The following is a 23187-nucleotide window of genomic DNA, read 5'->3' on the forward strand; positions in this document are numbered from 1 at the left end:
TTTCTATAGGTACATCTCGCTCGCACTAATACCTACGCGAGTATAAACGAGCGACATACATAGAAAGTAAGTTACGCACACGTTATCGGATCGGATACCTATGTCAGAAAGACAGACATGGTCATTTCAGCTTTTATGATATTGGTAGGGTTATATTTATCAGCAATATGAACTTTAATCTTTATGCATCCTTGGGTATAGCACATAAGTACATGTTAATTTAAGCTAATCTGGGGGCACGGCAGTGCCCCCGCCAAGTCGAGCGCGAAGCAAACACTGCCGTACCATCCTTTACTGGAACCATTTCGCCGCATTTTCAGGCCCCTATTTGAGAACCTCTGGATAAGACCAGAACGCAGAAATTTTTGTCATCCAGTAAGCTATAATCACATACTTAAAATCTAAAATTTCAAGTCTGTAGGTCATTTAGTTCCGAAGTTAAGCGAAAGCAAAGTTTCGCATTTATGACACTCACTCACTCACTCATGATCATCAGAATAGAACTAGTACTTCCCATAAACTCAGAGAGCTGAAATTTGGTACAGAGTTAGCGTTTAATGGCCACATAAAGGGAAAACCTAAAAATATTGCAATATCAGTCACGTTTTAAAGATCTAAGAACTGCATAAGTAAGTTTGTAATCCCATATAAATATATGATATTACAAAGTTACTGTTGCAGTTCCTACAAATAGTAGGTAAAGTAAAGGTACACTACGATGTACGATGTGAGTTTGAATGAAGATATGTTTAGTTATGATATGTGTATACATAGTATGGGTATGAGTACCCGAAAAGAAGGACTGCCTACAAAAAGAGATGAGATCCCATCAAAAACATTACATGTAAAAAGGTGCAAGTCTCGCAACGCTTTTACTACAAAAAAGTTTTGAGATGTAATGTGAAACCAAGTCGGTTATTTTAATCAGTTCCAGGGGGTGTTTAAAACCGTATCAATAAGATATCTTTAATTTGTAATACATAATATAATGACTTGGCAATCGCACATATATGTAATGCTTTACTCGTACCGTACTCGTAAATATGTGTAATGCTCAAACGTTATGTTCAATTAAAATTATTTTTAATCCTTCCTTCTGTCATTATGAAGCCGTGCGATGGCCAAGTCATTATACGTATTACAAATTAAAGATATCTTATTGATACGGTTTTAAACACCCCCTGGCACTGATTAAAATAACCGACTTGGTTTCACATTACATCTCAAAACTTTTTTGTAGTAAAAGCGTTGCGAGACTTGCACCTTTTTACATGTAATGTTTTTGATGGGTATCATTTTAACATTTCTCTGTACCTGTTCTGTCCCATGAGAAGCTGAAGCAAAAACTTAATACCGATTATTATTAGGGTGGTATTACTAAAAGAAATTAAAAACTAGCTTAAATCTAAAATAGGGCCTTGAGACATTGTACTAAGGATGCTGGCGACATTTCCTTGCTGTATCGCAATGCTGATACGTTGTGCGAGGTGCAAGGTAGCCGCCAGCTCTTCGGTCACCAACGTCAACCAGACGCTTCGCGATTTCTGCGAACAACTTATGCACGCTGGGACCCCATGGACCATTATTATTAAAGCCGACGAATTAATACATTTTAACAACCTCGATAAACCCACGTAAAATTACGTAATTATTGTGGCGCAGTCCAATATATCACCTTGCGTCACCCCCGGGCACAGACAAGACATCCTCTAGACTGAGCATAGAACGCTACCCCCTCTGCCACTTATACGGTAGTTTTACTCCATCTTCGAGTCAATCCCGTGCCGTGATTGGTCCGTGTCTTTGAACGGACCAATCACGGCACGGGATTCGCTCACCTCGTCCCCCCGCAACCCCGTATTTTTGGCAGCGTCGGTTTCATGGAATAATTGCTCTAAACTCAGTCTAGAGGATTCCTAGTCTATGCTCCCGGGCTTAACCTCTAGCGTCTCACGACGGCCCTAATAGATGCTAGTACAAATTACGTAGTAAGTACCTTAGTAAAATTAATCAACGTTAGAATAATGTTTCGTTCTTTCGATTTGCTTTTGTATTCGTTGACGATGTGTCTGTCGGCAACCATAGAGAAATATAAGTAAAGAAAGAGTGGTAAGCTTCGAAATAAATTAAAAGTGGAAAAATTCACTGTCTTGGAATTCATTGTCTTGTTCCGTTTAAGAAGTGTAGTACTCTTACGGTAGATGTCGCTATGAGCCTCCCTAGGGCTCATATATGGTGGAAATATTCACTGAATTGGGTACGGTCTTGGTAGCTCAGATGGAAGAGCACTGTACTGGTGATCCAGTGGTCGTGGGTTCAAGTCCCACCCAAGACAGTGAATTTTTCCACTTTTAATTTATTTCGAAGCTTAATAACATCGTTCGCAGACGTTTCTGCTTAATACAAAATTAATAAAGAGTGGTAACTCCATACTTACATCAGTTTTCTTACCAGAACGGGAGCTATTTTGTAGTCGACATTTAACGTCAAGTAGCGGACATTATCAGTTCTGCTAGTTGACAATAGATGTAGCAGCAAACAAAAACTCTAATGCTCGACAATTTTTAGCTAATATTATAACCGGATTAACGTAACTATATTTTCAACTCTTTCCGTTTATAATATTAGTTGTAAATTGTTTTAGTAGTACATTTTTCGTCTGTAGCGAAACTTATGCCATCTAGTGTCAAATAGCGGTACTGATAGTTCCACTACCTTGACGTTAGATGTCGACTACGAAATAACTCGAGTTTTGGTAAGAAAAATGATGTATGGAGTTACCACTCTTTTTTTACTTAGGTATATTTCTCTATGTTGGCATATCGACCATCTCGTGAAATCATTGTGTCGTTCCCTGAGTCAACTTTGCCCGCTTTTTTTGAGAAAATATGTACGATAAAAAAATCTATGAAACCTTTTTTTTACTATAATTTACGCACTGTTTAGCATTTTTGACGGCTGACGTCGTATAAATTATCTCAAATATTTGTCTATGTTTCCCACATTGAATTTATATGGAAATGAATACATCTCGAGATAAAGGGGATAAATAATCGTAGCGTTGCCTTCAAACGTATTTGGGAAATTACATCAGCACTTTAACGTTTGTACATAATGGATGGGTAATGTCACATAGCCGCTTTTGCTCTTTTCTTCCAAAGATATTCCTTTGTACCTAAACAATATTACGGATTATCTATACGACAGCTTCTCTATATACAATAAACTATAATAGGGACCAGAGGGGCTACCGCGAAAACCGAATTTCGCAAATTGCGGGGATCTTTCTCTTTTACTCCAATGAAGGCGTAGCTAGAGTGACAGAGAAAAATGCCCGCAATTTGCGTAACTCGCTTTTCGCAGTGGCCCCTCTGAATTAGACACGAGAGGTACGAACAGGTATCTCCTAGGTATTAATTTGTGTTGTTGTTCGCAGGAAGCCTTAATGAAGCGCTTAGGCGCCCACGCGTACCCGTTTCAACTGGAGCTTACGCCGCTGGCGCCCCCTAGCGTGCAGCTGGTACCCGCTAAGCAGTACCACGGCGCGCCCATTGGGACCTCTTATGACGTTCGGGCTTTTATCGGTAAGTTTTACTGGTGACTGACACTATACATCTATTACATATTTTATTTTTTATACCTACTAATTTAATATTTAGGTACCTATAGGTTTTAACAATAGTCGATAACTTAATTTGGGGACCGATTTCTCTTATTCCGAATTAGTAAGTACATTTATTTGGTAGTTGATTAAATCATACCTACTTATTGTAATGTAATTGGAATTGGTAAACAATTGAACGAGTTTTCTAAAGGCTACGACTTTTATGGCGTACGCTTACTGTGTCAGATTTTCGAGCCAACCAATACTAGCGTCTCATAGGGGTCGGCGTTTAGTCTACTCTATGGCTGCTGCTCGACGCAACATTGGCGCAACTGCGCAGCGACGCCATTTTCTATAGACGCCGCCGGTAACGCGCTAGTGGGCCTTTAACCACAGACATTCACTCAATGACAGCATTGTTAGCGATCATTGTTAGTATTCCGATATCTAATTGAAGATTCACAATGGCAATCATATTTCACATCAATTTTGCCTGAATAGCCGTAAAGTTTCAACGCGAATTTATTCAACCGTCCATATTCAAATTAGTGCATTTGTGAGGCCGATTCCATTGTAACAATTTTCTATGGTTTTGATCTTATTATAATATGACCTTGAGTCGTGTTATCTTACGCGCACCAATAAGTGCGAGCGATATATAACGAGATGACTCAATTCCTTGACCGTACAGCGGTGCCGGTGTAAGTTGTCAATGTCGTATCAAAATAAGATATAAATATCGTATCAAATTGTTTAACAGAAACGGTCTCACCGTTCGGTTTAATTTAATTCGTTCCAATGGCACTCCAATCCTATTGTGCGTGTGAAACCAGACGTGCTTAATTTTCATACGTATTAACAGTTTGGAAGCTGGAAAGTAATTATTGTTCAATAAAATGGGCTTATTTTGTTTATACAGGGTGGAAATGGGTCACACACATTTTCATCGTCTTTCCTTACACGATAACCAAAATTTTATTTTTACACGGGGTGCCGTTAACAGCCCGGATACATACTTATACGAGTATATTCAGTACCTACTTAAGACTCAAATAAGAATAACGTGATATATGTACTCTAGTCATTTTCTTTCATTGAAATGTTCATGGAAGATACCTTTATACATATCTATCAGCTGTTCTATAGAAAACATTTACTCTCATTCACGGCAGATTTTATTTTCGCGATTTCGGGGTTGTCCCCATAGTAAAACTTGTTAAGGGCCTACTAAAGCCGCGTCTGCCGCTTCGTAAACCACGCCCGCTCGTTCTTCCCTCCCCGCTAACACGCACACATGGAAACGCTCCGCACCGCAGGTGAATGTTGTGAGAGCTTTAGCTCCATCTAACGGTACAAAGGTTAACTACCATGATACGCGGTCGGCCAGAAACTTAAATTCGGACAAAATAGAAACAGAAGGCATTGTACATAATAGCTAACAATAAAACAATTAATTAACCTCTTGAATGCCGGAACGTGGATCCGCGCAGTACCTACGACCTACATATTTACCCCGCAGAGTGTGGTCAGAGATAATGTATGGCGAAATCTAGTCTCGGAGGCCAAGATCCACTTCGGGTCGCTGAGCCAGCGAAGAGGTTTACGAGCAGGGAAAATTAATAATTCATATTTCGGTGTAGTTATTAAATTATGTCCGATGCCCCGTGGTTCAATTAAGCTAGGTACACTTTATTTATTGTAAAGATTGCTATAATAATAACAATTCTTAGAAAGATTATAAGAAACTTGTGGCCTGAATTTGACATAAATGTATAATATACTAGCTGTTGCCAGCGACTTCGTCCGCGTGGATTTGTATGTTGGTGGTAATATATTCTACATGAGCAGAGAGCATTAATGCGGCAAAATATATTAGTCTTCTTCTTCTTCTTTAATTGCCATGCCCTAACGGATCTCGGCGACCACCTAAAGAACATAGCAGTAGGGACTGTTAATAATTTGTTAATAATTATACAAAGCATGAGATTTGTCTGTCACAAACTACTCATGAAGTTTCAAGCCCCTAACTGAAAAAAAAAATCTCGATATAATCCCTCTTGCGTGGCTCTTAGAAGATTTTCATGTCCACTATTTTAAAAAAATCGCGCGCGATGCATACTTTCAACCCTTTTTCACCACCTTGAAGGATGAATTTTCAAAAACGCTGAAATGAGTTTTCTTCTCTTTTAATAAAATATTGTTTTACGAAGTTTCAAGTTCCTGGCTAAAAATTAAATTTGAACCCCATACAAACTTTCAACCCCTTTTTAACCCTTTTAACGCTGGAATTACTTTACTTGTATTCTAATAATATGCTTTGGTACAAAGACTCATGACCCGCACTCACAAAAATGTTTGATCTCCATACAAATTTTCAACCCCTTTTTCACCACCTTAAGAGATGAATTTTCAAAAACGCTGAAATTAGTTTTCTTCTCTTTTAATTAAATATCTTTATACGAAGTTTCAAGTTCCTAGCTTAAAATAAAATTTGAACCCCATACAAACTTTCAACCCCTTTTTAACCCTTTAATAGGATTATTTTTATAAAACGCTGAAATCATTTTTCTTGTATTCTAATAATATGCTTTTTTACAAAGATTCAAGCCCCGCACTCACCAAAATGTTTCTTCTCCATACAAAGTTTCAACCCCTTTTTCACCACCTTGAGAGATGAATTTTCAAAAACCCTGAAATTACTTTTCTTCTAACCTAATAATATGCCTTTATACAAAGATTCAAGTCCCGCACTCAAAAAATTTTTTGATCTCCATACAAACTTTCAACCCCTTTTTAACCCTTTTAAGGGATGAATTTTTAAAAACGCTGAAATTATTTTTCTTGTCTTCTTATAATATGCCCTTGTACAAAGATTCAAGTCCCGCACTCAAAAAAATATTTGATGTACATACAAATTTTCAACCCCTTTTTCACCACCTTTGGGGATGAATTTTCAAAAACGCTGAAATTAGTTTTCTTCTCTTTTAATATAATACCTTTTTACAACGTTTCAAGTTCCTGGCTTAAAATAAAATTTGAACCCCTAAGACAAACTTTCATCCCCTTTTTAACCCCCATAGGGGTTGATTTTCCAAAAACGTCTTAATTACTTTTTTTGTAATCGGCTATTAAGCCTTTCTAAGAAGTTTCAAAGCTTTTGTAAAGGATTCAAACTTTCAACCCCTTTTTATCCCTTTTAGGGGATGAATTTTTGAAAACGCAGAAATTACTTTTCTTGTATTCTAATAATATGCCGTTATACAAAGATTCAACTACCACACTCAAAAAAATATTTGGTCTCCATACAAAATTTCAACCCCTTTTTTACCACCTTGGGGGATGAATTTTCAAAAACGCTGAAATTAGTTTTCTTGTTTTTTAATAGCATACCTTTTTACGAAGTTTCAAATTCCTAGCTTAAAATAAAACTTGTACCCCATACAACATTTCATCCCCTTTTTAACCCCCTTAGGGGTTGAATTTTTCAAAATCGCTTCTTATCTCTTGTACACTTTATAAATGCAACCTAGTGTGCAAATTTCAACTTTATAGCTTTTGTAGTTTCGGCTCTGCGTTGATGAATCAGTCAGTCAGTCAGGACACTTGCATTTATATATATACGAGTTACACATTCATATTATTATACAATAACGTATAAATAAATGGATATACGGCGCTATGTGTTTTGTGATAAATAAGATAAGATAAAATTTATTTCATTGAAAAATATCCAACAATTACAAACAAACTTAAATATTATAAATGTACAATCAGGGTTTAGAAAAGTAAACAAATAAGCAAAAATTGTAACTGGCTCTACCTAACATATTTTACATCAATAGGTACCTAAACTAAGTAACATAATACTTGTCTTTTTATATCCCAATAAAGTTACTAAGTACCAATTCGAAACTGGAACTCTCTTAAAATTTATATTTATGCCACTTAAAATAATCTTTGCTTTTGGCTGAAATAGCCAAAAGCAAAGTCGGTTAAAAATTATGAAAATGTAGGTCATTCTATATTTAAATTTAAACACAAAGGTCCATTGACTACGCTTGGGTAGGGTCGGAAGGTCGACATTGAACAAACCCCCTTAATCCTATATTTCCGTGGACTGTGCTATAAAGCTATACCTTACCCTTTATCTGCGTAATAAACTTTCGTCAGAAGTTATACTTGGGTAAGTACTTTTATTAACTTTAAAATATTATTTCAGATAAAAAATCAACCAAATGCGAGTCTGGTTGCGTCCTGCGAGTCCGTTCAATGATTTTTGGGACGTTTTTATTTTTTTCTGAATACCCGTTCTTGCTTCAATTTGGCGTCGTTTGAGTGGAAGGTTCTAAATAATTGTTTCATACAAAGACGCAGTAATATTATTGATTACACTCCAGCAAATATCATCTTACTCTTTGTTTTTCTCAAAACCGCTTTAGCTCCGTAGTGGCCTAGGTTTTCTTTTGATTAGCCGCACTCTCAAACACATTTACCTGCCTTTTTCAGTCGGATAAAGTACATTTTCCATTCTAAATACGAACATTCTGCAGACGTTTTCTGCAGACGACACTCTATTCTGGAATAAATGTTATTCATTCATTCTCATTTATTTTACGTTATTGCTTTTTCAGATTAATTAATGTCACAGGAAAATGAGATGTTTTTTGAAATATAAGAAAAACATTGCCGAGATGGTGATTAGAATGTTTTTGTCAGACGAGCACGAGTCATAAATTTGAACTACCTACTATAGGTTACATGACTAATTTTCATTTATAATTATATTTTTTTTATTTTTGGTTTTTAACGTTACTGCCGTATTAATGCAAGAGTGAATTGATACAGACATTCAAACTAGCTGCGTTTACACCTTGTGGTGCCGTATGGCATCACTTTTGGATTGAGAAATGAAGTGACACAAACCTTATGGAGCTTAATACTGTGAGAATGTTTCGATTTATGTAATATTGCACCATAATATTTAATTATTGATTAAAATAACCCCAAGAAAAATACAGAACTATAATATTTCCAATTCCGATACCAAAAATAATTCAGCCAGAAACAGTAATATCGGACGTAGAGCGTTCTTGTGTTGTTGCAAAAAATTACTCTACTCTACTCACTTGCACAAATCGACAGGGCATGTTTTTAAAAGAATTCGGGTACAGAGGCTTAAAAGTGACGGCAAAAATAAAAAAGGGAGCGAGCCCGACCATGCGCGTCAACTGCACTAGTTTGAACAAAATTGGGTCAATAACTTGGCGAAAGTTGATTTCGTACCCGACACGGCAAATTTAAAGGATTTTAGCACTCAATCGCATGTCAATTAAGTATGTGAGTACACTCAGCATAAAAAGAAGCGGATCTGACTACGTGTCATTCTTAAACAGCTTATCAAAGAGGATATAGTCTCTCGATATAACTGGAACAAGTAGACTAGAACAGATATATTTAAACGGAAAATATATCCAGGATGTTGTTTGTACGCTGTATTAGTTAAAGTGACATTAAATATGAATATAAAGGCTTTATTATTATTTGTATGTCTTTACCATATCTCGGGACCATGGGGTCCCGGACCTTTGGGAGGCATGCGTGGGACCGAAGCCAACAGCGCAGAGGCCCTTTAAGACAAGTTTGATGTCACGTAGAACGCCTGCTGGAACCCATTCACGGGTACATCAATAAATACCCGTGAACCGGTCTCAGCAGGCATTGGGGCTATTGTAAAAAAAAAGAAAGAATTCAGGGCTATGGATGAAGTTTGGCTGGAGCTTAAGATTGGTCTATTGTAAAGAGGTCGGACACCTGCCATAACATTGTGTTATACAGTGTTATCGAGGCAGGCGGTGACTCGCCACTCGCTAGATGGGCACCTGATGCGCCATCGTAAAGACGGCCAGGCGCAACACCGGCATGAGCGGCTCAGGGGTGTCGAGAGGTGTGCTGCGCTTTCTCCGAAGTTACTCGCGGCGTTATGCCCTTTAACACTTCCACCCCTGGAGCATATAGCTCTAACGACTCCTCTCTGGACGGCCAATTAAGGCAAGCCAGAGCCGAGAGTCCTGCGGGTCCCCTTGGGGTCCACTCCGACCGACGAAGACACGCCGGAGACGGAGACCCTGACCGACTCTCTGGAGCACTCGGGTCCGTGGGGTCGTTACTCCCCAACAGCTCGCCACAAGCTGCCCTGCGGGCTTATTATTATTATTATTAAAATAATTTAATCGGTGCGCGCGGCTGGAGCGGCGGCCGAGTCTCAGGCTGCAGTGAAGCGGCAAAAGTATATGCCCCCCTAGGAGCAGGGTACATTTTTCTCCCTTTCGCGGTAGAAACGGCGGGCTGCTGGGGGGCGGACGCGAAAGACATGGTGCGCGACATAGGCCGTCGACTTAGGCAGAAGGGGGAGGACCCCCGCTCCGAGTCGTTTCTGGTGCAGAGGCTATCCATAGCCATCCAGCGCGGCAATGCTGCGAGTATTATGGGCACTTTTGCACCGGAAGCGTCTAGGAGCGGCAGCAATGTTTAGTTAGTAGTTAGTTTGTAAGTATGACTATCTATGGATCAAGTGGATTAGTCAAGACGATAACGAGATAATACAATAACTACTCTAATATTAGGTATATTCATACATCTGTATACACTTTTATACCCATGTAGAGCTAAAATTTCCAGGGGATATCTGGTAAATTGCAAGCAACTGGCAAATTACAATTTAACTAAAGCCGAGATTTAATAAAATATTTCAGTCTAGCTTCGGTGTGGAAGCTATATTAGTCAAATAAAATGAAAGCGTTGACCTACAGGGGGAGTCGGGTATGTTTCTGTTTGATTAAGGCACAGCAATTACAATTTAAACGACTAACGATTTACATTTACAGTCTAAGATACGATTCCAGTCTAGTGATTGCCATCGTATTTTGTTATATTAATTTAGTTTAGTATTTGTACAGTTTCTGTACCTATCTGTAGTACCTCTGTACCTATATATATTACATGAATCTAGTATAACTGACTGAAATGACCGAACGGGATAGTCTTGTGTATCTTTCAGTAGGAGTAGCAGCGAAAGCGCTATTATTGTTTGTCCTTGTCACAGTCTCACATTTTTTTAAATTCCCCACCGTAAATTTATATGGATTATGGTGGGCAACAAATAAATTCGACCAATCATAGTGTCGCATTGCGTATGTTTTGTCCCTCACGGACGCACGCGTAAACCACATCTATAGGATCCTACCATCTATATATGATCTATTATGTAAATAAGTTATTTAAGAAAAATAAACATTTAGATATTTCACATGGGGGTCATTCTCTCATTTCGTGCAAATCGGTGAGATTCTCTCGATTTGTAATTTTTGTTTTAAATGGTAAACTTTTGAGTTTCGTCAATTTGTGGATTCATTTATTAACATTTTTCTGCTAAAGGCACCTTTGTAACGTTATTACTTTTCATTTAATAAGGCTACTGGTAATGAACTACGCGCTGGTAATGAATTCGGCCGAGATGGTAATTTTATCAGTGGACGGTAATGAAACAAACTTATGAAATCGAACATATTCTATGTATATAAGTATGTATTTATCTATATACGTATGTATATCGTCGCCTAACACCCATAGTACAAGCTTTGCTTAGTTTGGGGCTAGGTTGATCTGTGTAAGATGTCCCCCAATATTTATTTATTTATTTATTATTTATATAAAAAACTGTATTTCAAGAAAATTAACACCAATTAAAATCAACAATATTAAAAACATGTGTCTTAAGCACTGCGGAGATGATCAAACCGACTTGACATACACTTGGAGTTGACAATCTCAACTTATAATGTTCAAGCTAGATGGTACATTCACCATTTACTTATCATCATTATAAGTCGAGATTGTTAACCCCAAGTGTTTGTTTAGTCGGTTTGATCATCTGCGCACCATATCACATTAAACATAGTTTTCAAATTTTCAAAAATTAGCATAGACAAAATATATTTAAATCATTCGCGTTTTGTACCTATGTAATTTTTTTTTATCGTTTTAACCCTATAGTGTGGGGTGTCGTCGGATAGGTCTTTAAAAATAAATAGGAGTTTGCAAACAACATTTTTGATAAAGTCAATCAATTCGGAAATAATAATTTAGAAAGAATAAAAAACGGTTATTCCTTCTAACTTTTGAAAAATGGATCCAAAAAATATGGAAAAAAATCATAAAAATAGTGCTTAATAAACTCATTCAAACAAAATTAAAGCGAACTTGATAAGTTAAGCCGTTTATGAGTTATCGCTAAAAGTCTTCCCTTCTTATTTTATTTAAAAGCCTGGCAAACCTTATTTGTGACCGGATTTTCGCAAGCAACCCTATAACCACATAATAGTGACCGGAAAAAGATAGGCAACCTAGTTGATTTATATTGTACAAGTTGTATACTTTCCATTGGAACTTATTTCCTTTGTCAGACAGATCGGTGAAATTTAAAGAAAAAAATTTTTTTTTTCAAAAAATAATTAAACATAGTTTTGACCATATTTCTTTAAGCAACCCTATTTATTTATGTTCAGGAATATATTTTCTTTCATAATATGTAAGTTTCATCCGTCAGACATATCGGTGAAGGTCGACCATCTTAGACTACAAAGGCTCCCCGGTTGGGCTCCCCTATTATCATATACAGTTTTAAATGTTTATAACAACGTAATATTTATAATAACTAAGCCTCTTTCCATTAAATGCACTGCCTCGAATATATTATCATTACCTTCTTAAGTCATTCATTACCTTTCCCAGTAAAATTAGAAGGAAAAGAAGTGAATGAAGCCGATATGAATGAAGTTTTGGAAGTTTTTGTCGCCTACATCAGTTGGCATCAGACCTTAATTTTGCAGAATAAACTATCTGAAAGGGGACACTAAAACACTTCATTACGTATAATTATAATAATGTACACTTGCTACTTACTGTATAAATCACGCGATGGCGATGAAGACTAACGAGAACCACACTCCTTCCCGACCCGAGAGATCGTATATATTTTCGCTAACAGCGGCACACGGGCGTCCGCTACGAGATCACGCGGCCAACTGACTGACGAACAATGTGTTGCATCGGCGGTAGGCGCTATATACCCTCGCTATATAGCAAAATATAGCTAATCTATTTCTCGCGTCGGTAATGAAGAAATTACTTGAACCATACACTTATGAGGCTGTATAGTTTTTATTATTTATTTCTAGCTTCTAATATTATACGATTTAAAACATAACTAAATAAGTCATTTATTGAACAAACAACGAATTTTCTATTTGTAGTATCTTAAGGTTAAAATGTAGGTCAAAGTTATATATTCACGCGTTACATGTAGAGATGAATGAAAAAATTGGGTGTTAATTGTACATATAAAGAAAATACATATCTTTTTAGAATTGTTCATTGGAGAGACATATACTTTAGGCCCTATGTTACAACCTTGCATTAACAGATATTTGAAAACGCCACCACATTTTTGGTAAATTTCCGAAAACACCGATTTGCACGAAATGCGAGAACGACCCATGGACGAGCACACGTGGGGGAGAGGAATAAAATATAGTTAAGTTAAAAAAAAATGAAAATTCTACTTTAAATTAATTTCATGTTGATTGGCAAGTCTCGAATAGAGGCACTCATTGTCACTCTGTCAGCAGCGGAGAAAGTCGACGAGAAGGTATCGCGGCGCAACATGGTGCGCATGGGCATCAGGGTGCTGCAGGGCGCGTCGCGCGCCGCGGCCGCCGCAGCGCTGCCGCCGCCCTCGCCCGCCCACAGCTCCTTGACCGCTATGGCGCACCACCAGTTACTGAGGTACTGTTTAATACGTATCAACTTTATAGTGAAGCCTGTGTGGTTCAAACTGTGATACGCGTCGTGCCAGGGCGTCGCGATTTTGAACATGATAAGATTGGTAAAAGGCAACCGCACTGCAAAAAAGTTTGAAAACCCCTGGTCGAGCCAAACACTACAAAAAAAGGGCGCAATATTCAAACTTTGTAAGCGTGACAGATTTGACGATAACGTTTAAGTACTTCGGTACAAAAAAATATTTTAGTAAAATTCGTCTAGAAATACATCGTTACGGACAACATTGTGTCATACACAGTTCCTACATTAGGTAGATACCTAAACATCCGTTCGACGAAATTGTCCCCTATTGAAGTTTCATGTCGTACAAAGAAATACACCAGTAACTTTCAAAGGCTTAAGGCCTAAAATCGCGTGTACACATAGATGTTTGTAGTGACCAGCAGCCGTAAACGCATAAATCGGGTTGTTTGCCTATCATCCAGCTTTGGGCTATCGGGTTGCCAATATGAGGTCATTCAGAAATTCGATACTGTGTTAGGTACCTCAAGATTGGTGCTCGTTTGGCGGCTGGATGGGATCACAGAATCGGACATTTAAACTGAAGTAAAATCCTCAAGTAAAAAAAATAATAATCAAATATTGTTTAGTTAGACTAAAATTCGGATGTTCTTAGATATTTTACTAAATATTATATGTACTAAGGTACACAAAATATTAAGCTAAGGCTTTGCATAATGTAGAAGACGCTAATGAAGGCAACCTTCCACTCACTTTCAAGCGCAAACTTGTCGACATGTGTAATGTGTAAGTGTGTATTCTGCCTATCCGTAAATTGTATTAATAGCATCAGTATTAGGCTACTAAATTGATATAAGTAGTTTTCACAACGTGGGCAATTATAAGCAGAAATAGTTCATTTTATAATCTGTAGGTATTTACATAGTATTGCGTCACTACTTCAATAATTAAATAAAATATTTTGGTCCCAAAGTTATGTCGCGAGAAATAGTACCAGGCGGTCTAGCATGACTTGCGTTCTCGCGCGCGTGTCCATACTTGAAGTCGCGCTAGATGTCATGGTCACCCGAGAGAACGCAGTTCATGCTAGTCCGCCTGACGTAAAACGCGCATAGCAAGACCATTTAACTAGAGCCGCCCAAACACGAGCAAATGGGCGTGTTACTAAATCACAGTTTCGTCTCCACCATTGCCTAGGTACTTACCTTTCAACTCTACTGACGCAACAAACCTAAAATAGCTCCCGTCTATTTTTGAATTCAATAAAACACAGACTAATTAGATTAATCAGTTTCATTCCATCTCTGATTTCTCCGCCTGAAAATACCTGAAGCTTTCCCAAATTAAAATGATTAAATTCGTCTCCATTTGCACAGTACGGGTGCCGGATTTAGATTTACAAACAGTTCAAAATGGATGATCTTCTTGATGGTTGGCGTGCGTCTCACGCACGTCTTTCACTTCATTTAGCATGTACCAATCAGCGTGAGCGATTTCAAGTGTATATCAAAATACGATCAGCACCGTTAAAGTTATTCAACCTTAATCGGGCTTCTGATGAGCCTACTGAGTAAGGTAAAGGCACCAGCAGTAGTCAGCCTTATAACGACTTTTTTAAGTTTGAACGTTCGGCATTTCTACAGGATTAGTCGGATAATTAAACAGATGACATAGTTAGATCAATTGTTTATCATAGTTTTAAAACAAAATATTAAAAAAAAATAACAATCATCTTTATAATATCTCTAATTAAGTTTAAACAAAAAGTGGCACTTTTCTCCAGTAGTCAGCCTCCAAAATCCAGTAAGCAGCCTCTGTGTACCCAGTACTCAGCCTATAAACTATTTATAATAATTAGATTAAAATCATTAATATTTATATCAAAATCAACGATATTATAATATTTATTTTTTCTTTATAATTTTTGTTATCGTTATTGTAGTTAGTTGTAGTTTTTAATTTTAGTTTATAATTTTTTGCATATATCAAATTCAACGATGTTAAAATAATATCTATTTTTTATTTATAATTTTAGTTATTGTAGTTAGTTGTAGTTTTTAAATTTAGTTTATAATTTTTTTCCATATATGTATTACTTATCTACTTGTTTACTTATTTAATAAAAAAATATTCTTATAGGTAGGTACATACAATTTTTTTGACACGAAATTTGTTGGCCATAGGTACTTAATTAACTAACACTATTCTTGCAAACTAAGAATCGCAATATTTATTTTCTAATAATTAATCCGTCAAAAATTAACGAGGTAAATCAGGTAATATATAATTATGTTCCTAGTAGGTATTCGGTAAAAAATTATTGATCGAGTCTATGCAGATCTAATTATCATTAATAAACAAAGTCATATACCGAGTATACCGACCAGGAAAAAACAAAATGATAGTCATGTATAGTTAACGTCAAAACTATGTATACACTTTTGAAACTTATTTCAATGAGATAGGGTTTTAAAATGTGGACATATTTTTGCCGGCGACGTACCAAGCAAGGTCAATGGTTGAGTACTGGATCCGCGAAACCCAGTGCTCAGCCGCATTAAAACGTTATTTCAAATGCGGCTGACTACTGGGTTTTACTTTAAATTGACTAGGGCATGCCTAACTAAATTTAAAAATGTAAATTTAACGGTCCTAACGGTCGCATTGGCTCGAAAATAATAAAATAAACGAATAACCCAAAGGTCAGCCGTGGGGGGCTGGGCACTGGATTCTTTGGAAAAAAGTGTTATCCAGTGGCCAGCCCCCTCAATTTATAAGTGAAATATGGATATTTTCATTCAAATATAATGCAATTTAATAGATAAACTAATAAATAAACCAATCATTAACAAAAACAATAACTTTTAACATTAAAACATAGTTTTTCTTGTCTGTTAATAGAACACCACGTGCAGTAAAAAATATGGCGGACATGACACTATTGCACTCGTCGACAAACAGCACCTCTATGAACGAGTATATTTCTTCCCCCCGTTCCCTCACCGCACCTGTCGTGTGACGTATTAACCAATAAGGAATAAAAGCTCCTATTTGAGTACTCGCGATTTGTTTAAACGAATATACCAGATATTTATGACCAATAAACGACTCAAAAGGCTGACTACTGGTACCTGGCTGGTCACTGGTGCTGTTACCCTACCTATATTTTGCCGTCTAGACTCTAGAGCGACATATTGGAACTTTTTAATGAGATTCTTCACATGGCAACCATACTTTATCTTTCAAGAAACTGCTATAAATTGGATGGAACTTGGACGATCGATAAAAACTTAGTTTTTTAAGCGTGAAGAGGTAATTTACCGACAGGCAGAGTTACTTTCGTATTTATGATATTAAGTAGGGATATGTCCTTTAGAAAAGGGCTGTAGTACAGGCTTCTAAACGGCCAACAACGAGCAAGTGACAATCTTAGAGGGGTTTTACTGACATGATATATCATAGTAAAATATATATATATTATCTCACCCACCCACCTCTCACCTAAATAATATAAATTATGTCACCCCCTCTGTCATCAGAAACAAAAATATATGAGCGCTAAACAAATGAAGATAGATTCTAGCCTCATAAAAAATTTACCCTTTACAAATTCAGTTCCATCCGAATTCTGCACAAATAAATTTACTGTATTTATTTAAGTACTCACAAACGCATTTACACTATTTATTTACGAAAATTGAGGGCGGGAAATAAATTCCGTAAAGGGCAAGGGCAAAAAATAGACCCGTATTTATTTTAGGAGTTTACCGCGTGTCTAACTCTTTAGGAGCAATACCTTTAAATTAAGTCACCTTCGTATATATTGGTTATTACAAATCACTTGCTTTCTACATAGATAATATTGAAGCCACTTCACATTTTTTATTAAATTGGTCATTTTTATCATTATAAATATACAAGATAATAGATGCCTCAACCTCACTGTCTAAGGCTCTATCTAGATCACGTGGCCGCGGTAGGCTAGAAGCGCTGGATGGACGTCGTGATAGCGGACATGGATTTTTATGATTGTTATTTCCACCCAAAATCACGAGCTCTTTCGATCCTAATAGGAGAAAAATGTGTCCCAAGATTTTAATTTCCATTCCGTTAACATTTGTCAAAGTCTTCGACGATAACGGATTGGGAGCAACGGTAAATATGTGGAAATTTTTGGTCACTTGGCTGGGGTCCGTTCGTCACTACTCGTAAGTTTACCATCTTTTACTTCTACTTTTATTTTGAACGGTTTAACCTAATGTCACTGTTCATCTGTTCAACTGAAAAGGGGAACCTAGACCTAGTTATAGCTCGTAGGTATGATTTGGGGAAGTAGGTCAACTTGTGGTTAATATGAGTATAGTTTGTAGCTTTCTAATAGAGCCCGAAGGCTAATCCTATTGTCCATTGTTCAGTAAAACCGCACGTGCTACTTACCTGCAAAAAAGGGTCTTAATTATTCTATTTGTCACCTGAGCACTGGCTAGTCCAACGCTCAAAAAACCAGTGTAGGTGCGCTCTCCGATCTTGGAGGATATAATCAAACGGAGACGCCATGTCTGTAATTTTCTGTACAAAACAGTCTGCCGATTTTTGCGGGGGAGGGGAACGTCAAATGTATGCGTAACGTAAAAATAGCCATGTCAGATAAACGTCAGTCCATACATTGTGTATGACCGTTGGCCGCCTATTTTCGACAGAGGGGAAAGCCTGTTAATGGCTACTCCGTTTAGTTGTATCCTCCAAGTCTCCGATAATGCGCCTTTGTTACGCATCTCGATGACACATTTTAGACTAGTTCTGTAGCGTTCGACTCGCCGGCACTTCGGTTACGGAGTTGAACGGACCACACACATCCTAACAAAATGTTTATCCATTAGTTCATTTTGAATCTTATTGCAATTTCCATAGGAGTTGTAATTATATTACCGGGGTAAAGTGAACGAACGATTTTTTATGCAGGTGGTTGTGGCACGTGGCACGAGCGGTTTTACTTAACAATAGACAATAGGATTAGCCGTCGGGCTCTATTAGAAAGCTACAAACTATAATATCAACATTGATGAAGTGATCGGTAGTGATCAGCAATTTGCTGTTAATGGCGTATTCAAGGAACACTTAGTGTGTGAGTTAATAATTGCAGTGTCAAATATCGAATTGTATGTACGTGGGTTATAATAAATGTTACTTTGTTACGTGCGGCTTTGATTTGCGCATCTAATTCGCGCATCATAAAGCGCATTCACTCAATATAGTGTGATATAGGTATTTATTTTTTGACCAGTTGATTTTGAAAGAACGCCACGCTTAAGGTTATGGTAGATAATTTTTGCCAGTTTGATTATTATTTTTTAATTATTGACCCTTGTATTTTAGGTTTTTTCCGTCCGCCACCGGGCCGGGATTCCTTACCTTTACGTTAAGTAATCACTAAAAAAACATATTTACTTATGTATAAAACAAGGTTGCGTTCAGATTTGTACACCTCAATAGCCTAGCTATATCTGCTCGAATATCTTTAATAGGTACACAAAAAGGCCATTAATGCAATTAACTAAATATTTAATCTGTTAGAGAATACCAGTCAAAGACATTTATCAGACAAAATCAAGTTTCATTTCCGTTTAAAAATTCATACGGCAGATCAAGGTAATAAAAATAAGAAAGTAGATTGATTGCGATCCACCCCCAACGTTTACTTCGTAGATTGTAGGTACCCTATTCCCTCGCCTTCGCAAATTGCACCCTAGGGTCTATTATACACGCAGAGCACGATGTACATGGATATAGATCTATTAAGGGCGCGCTACACGCTCCGATCTTGACGCGACATTTAATCTGTCGTATGAGTATGGGCGTTTACATATTGTGGACTAGCGACCCGCCCCGGCTTCGCAGGGGTTTCACAAAACCTTAACAAATTATACACGTAAACCTTCCTCCAGAATCACTCTAAGGATAGGTGAAACCCGAATGAAAATCCGTTCAGTAGTTTTCGAGTTTTTCGCGAACATACATACACACAAACAGACAGACGCGGCGGGGGACTTTGCTTTATAAGGTGTAGTGTAGTGATACAAACACCGATGATATCAAAAGAAGCAGAAAAATTCGCTCTTAAAAAAAAAACCAGCCAAGAAAATTTCCGCCCATGCTCAGTTTAAGGCACCACGGGTTTCGGTAAAATAACCGGACAAGTGCGAGTCGGACTCGCCACCGAGTTATTAATAACATTTAAAACGTTGCTGAACAAATGGTAGTCAGTTTGAGGAGTACAGCTTACTACTATGATATCTAAATTGCAACTGTAATCACCTCAAGTTCGCTATGGAGGATTTGTTATATTGTTGATGAAATCATACTTCAAGTTCAAATTCAAATCAAGTTCTAAGTTATCAAGTTGTTTGTTGTTTATACCTCTGGCGGTTTCCGACTATGGAAGTAAAGCACACTAACACAAGGCTAAAATAGTATCTTAGTCTACACAGAGAAGGTATTTGCGATTAAACTTAGACTCAACAACAACATGGTTGATTCCGGATTTAATTATTTATTATAACACAGTAACTCACTAGCTCTATAGTCGCAATCAGATATATCGGAACGGCCCAGGTGCTCAAAAATATGTAAAAATTCACTTGAATGTCTTGATTATTAGGTTTTTAAGCAGACTCGACTAACCTCCATTTATTCTAGACTTTTGTTTTTAAACCAAAAATTATACGTAACACATGTCCCTTCGCCCTTGTGTCGCCCACTTGGATTTATAGAAATTACAATATTTGGGATTTATTAACCCTTCGTATGCCCCTGTCATAAATATAGCCTACTAAATTAATAACATTGAGATTATAAATTACAGTCCAAATTGTCTGGGACGGATAAGCGACAGAGGTTAAGTTATATGTATGTGGCTATTTACCTCCCTCTTATTAATACCCATCCTTTTGGTGGAGGGGGTGGCTTTCTCTTTAGGTTACGGACGACAATTTTCTACCTCGATAAATACGAGTAGGATACTTGAGTGGCCACTCATGTAAAATTAACTACCTACTTCGTATGGAGGTCAGCGATTCATTACTTTTGAAGTACACAATGCGTGTGTTGACAATATTTTTTAGGCCACTGCCGTTGTTTTTCGGAGTAATGTGCCTATGGTATGCGTAAAGACATGCATGCTTCAGGTACCATTCAGATCACACTACATTAGCATGGTACAGCAACAGTATTGCAGCGCGCGACGTCACTAATAGCCATTGTGTTGCTGCAGGAAAGGGTACACGGAAAGGTCATGTCTGAGTGTTTTTAGGGTTCCGTAGCCAAATGGCAAAAAACGGAACCCTTATAGATTCGTCATGTCTGTCTGTCTGTCTGTCCGTCTGTCCGTCTGTCTGTCCGTCCGTATGTCACAGCCACTTTTCTCCGAAACTATAAGAACTATACTGTTGAAACTTGGTAAGTAGATGTATTCTGTGAACCGCATTAAGATTTTCAGACAAAAATAGAAAAAAAACAATAAATTTTTGGGGTTCCCCATACTTCGAACTGAAACTCAAAAATTTTTTTTTCATCAAACCCATACGTGTGGGGTATCTATGGATAGGTCTTCAAAAATGATATTGAGGTTTCTAATATCATTTTTTTCTAAACTGAATAGTTGGCGCGAGAGACACTTCCAAAGTGGTAAAATGTGTGTCCCCCCCCCTGTAACTTCTAAAATAAGAGAATGATAAAACTAAAAAAAATATATGATGTACATTACCATGTAAACTTCCACCGAAAATTGGTTTGAACGAGATCTAGTAAGTAGTTTTTTTTTAATACGTCATAAATCGCCTAAATACGGAACCCTTCATGGGCGAGTCCGACTCGCACTTGGCCGCTTTTATTTTTAATTTTGGCCATTTTTATATATTTTGAATTTTTTTGCCACTTTTGTGTTATTTCTAGTCAGGATCGCGAGCCCTTTTCATCCTTATAGGAGAAAAAAAATGTCCTAAAATTTCCATAGGTACATTTTTCAAATTTTCCTTTTTGTTACCACCATACAAAGTATATGGGGAAATGGTAACACAATAGGAAAAAAACTCTGGGGCATTTTTTTACCCTTTTAGGATCGAAAGAGCTCGTGATTCTGAGTAGAAATAACACAAAAGTGGCATAAAAGGTCACAATAAATAAAAATGGCAAAAAATTAAATTACTGCCGAAAATGACAAATCTAATATAAATTAGACTTTTTCTACAGCATTATGTTAAAACTTAGTTGTGAGGGGTAACATATAGGTTACACAAAAATGTTAAAGTAGCAGACTTGCCAAATAAATGCCAAAAACTTTCTGATTTATGCATTAAACTATTATTACAGACTTATAGAACCGGCACGCTAAATCAGTATTTTGCGCCAGAGTTAATGTTGTTTTGACTACAAACCATAGAAGCGGAGCGTGAGTCTCGCGATCTAAACGCGTAAGCGCCGTGAATATTAACGGCGCTTACGACGTTTTGTTCGCTTGGTACAGGTTGCGATTGCGACAATTTATTTCTTTGGTATGGCTTCTCTACCGTAGCAATATCTCAATGGATTTACGTCATCAAAAAAGTCGTCGCTGTGTGAACTTTTGATAACCTAAGTATTACAAATACCCAAAATACATACCCGCTTCTCCAAAATTCAGTGAAAAACACAAAGGAAAATATTTAAAAAAAAATATTTTGATTCAACAATAAATCTCTCTTGATAATTATTCGCGCTAAAAATGGCGTGTCCTCAAAAAAACTTGAAAAAAAGGAAGTATTTCTTTGGCACGGAAATAACACTGGTTTTGAAAGAAATGTCAACTCTCGGGATAGAATTGGGCTGACACTTATTATTCAACTGAATATCAATGAGGTTGGGAAATACGTATTTCTTCTGCCCTAGGCTACGTCTGTATAAGGGTCAAATTTAATGTCAAACTTTTTCCAATTGTACTTTGTTGTTTTAGTTTGAAAGGAAAAATACAGTCACAATCATTTGATATAAGAATAAGAAGAATTTAGAATAAGAATAATCTTAATTTATAATAAAATACGCATGCACAAAGGTGTCCGTCCGGTAAGGAGGGATTTTAATTTTTTCAAGTCTTTAGAAATGAAATAACAAGAATCAGCATCCGGGTAGGTATAATAGCGAAGGTTTGGGTACCTGTAACCTGATTCACAGAAAAAAACTGCTAGAGTGAGACCAAGATAAGTCTGCAAGGATTTTGATAGCACACGCAGTGCAAGTGTTATTTTAAACGTCAACACTTTTATGAAATTTCGACGTATAAATAACACTTGCATTGCGTGTGCTATCAAAATCGTTGCAGACTTACAGCTGGTCAACCAAATCTTATCAGTAAAAAAAGGCGCGAAATTCAAATTTTCTATGGGACGATAACCCTTCGCGCCTACATTTTTCAAATATGCCGCCTTTTTCTACTGTCAAGATCTGGTTGACCAAGTATATATCCCTTGTTCTGGAAAAGCAACACGTGTTTTCACATAAATGTAGGTACATAAATACTTTGTGTAATTTGAAGTCAGTTCTGCAAAAGTTGACTTCCTTTTTTTTCAAAAGTATTTTTAAAAGCCTTTTTCTGAGCATAGAATTTAATAACATGAAGTACAGAGCAAATTAATAAGTAGATACTTGCGCTCGGGAAAAATACGTCCACCTAATGTTTTTTAAAATACAAA

At 37.1% G+C, this 23187-nt stretch overlaps 1 protein-coding gene and 1 non-coding gene across 2 annotated transcripts in view; both read left to right on the forward strand.

The window, feature by feature from the left end:
* Nucleotides 1-23187, forward strand: part of LOC134660692 (arrestin red cell-like) — a 54864-nt gene that overhangs the window by 23083 nt on the left and 8594 nt on the right. Inside the window, exons 4-5 of the mRNA XM_063516472.1 lie at nt 3437-3584; nt 13291-13447. Coding sequence (XP_063372542.1) covers nt 3437-3584; nt 13291-13447 — 305 coding nt within the window. The remainder of the gene's footprint in view (nt 1-3436; nt 3585-13290; nt 13448-23187) is intronic.
* Trnat-ggu (transfer RNA threonine (anticodon GGU)) lies at nt 2263-2335 on the forward strand. The gene has a single exon. It is a non-coding gene; the product is annotated as a tRNA-Thr (tRNA).

This window comes from Cydia amplana, chromosome Z (genome assembly GCF_948474715.1).
Source record: "Cydia amplana chromosome Z, ilCydAmpl1.1, whole genome shotgun sequence".
NCBI lineage: Eukaryota > Metazoa > Arthropoda > Insecta > Lepidoptera > Tortricidae > Cydia > Cydia amplana.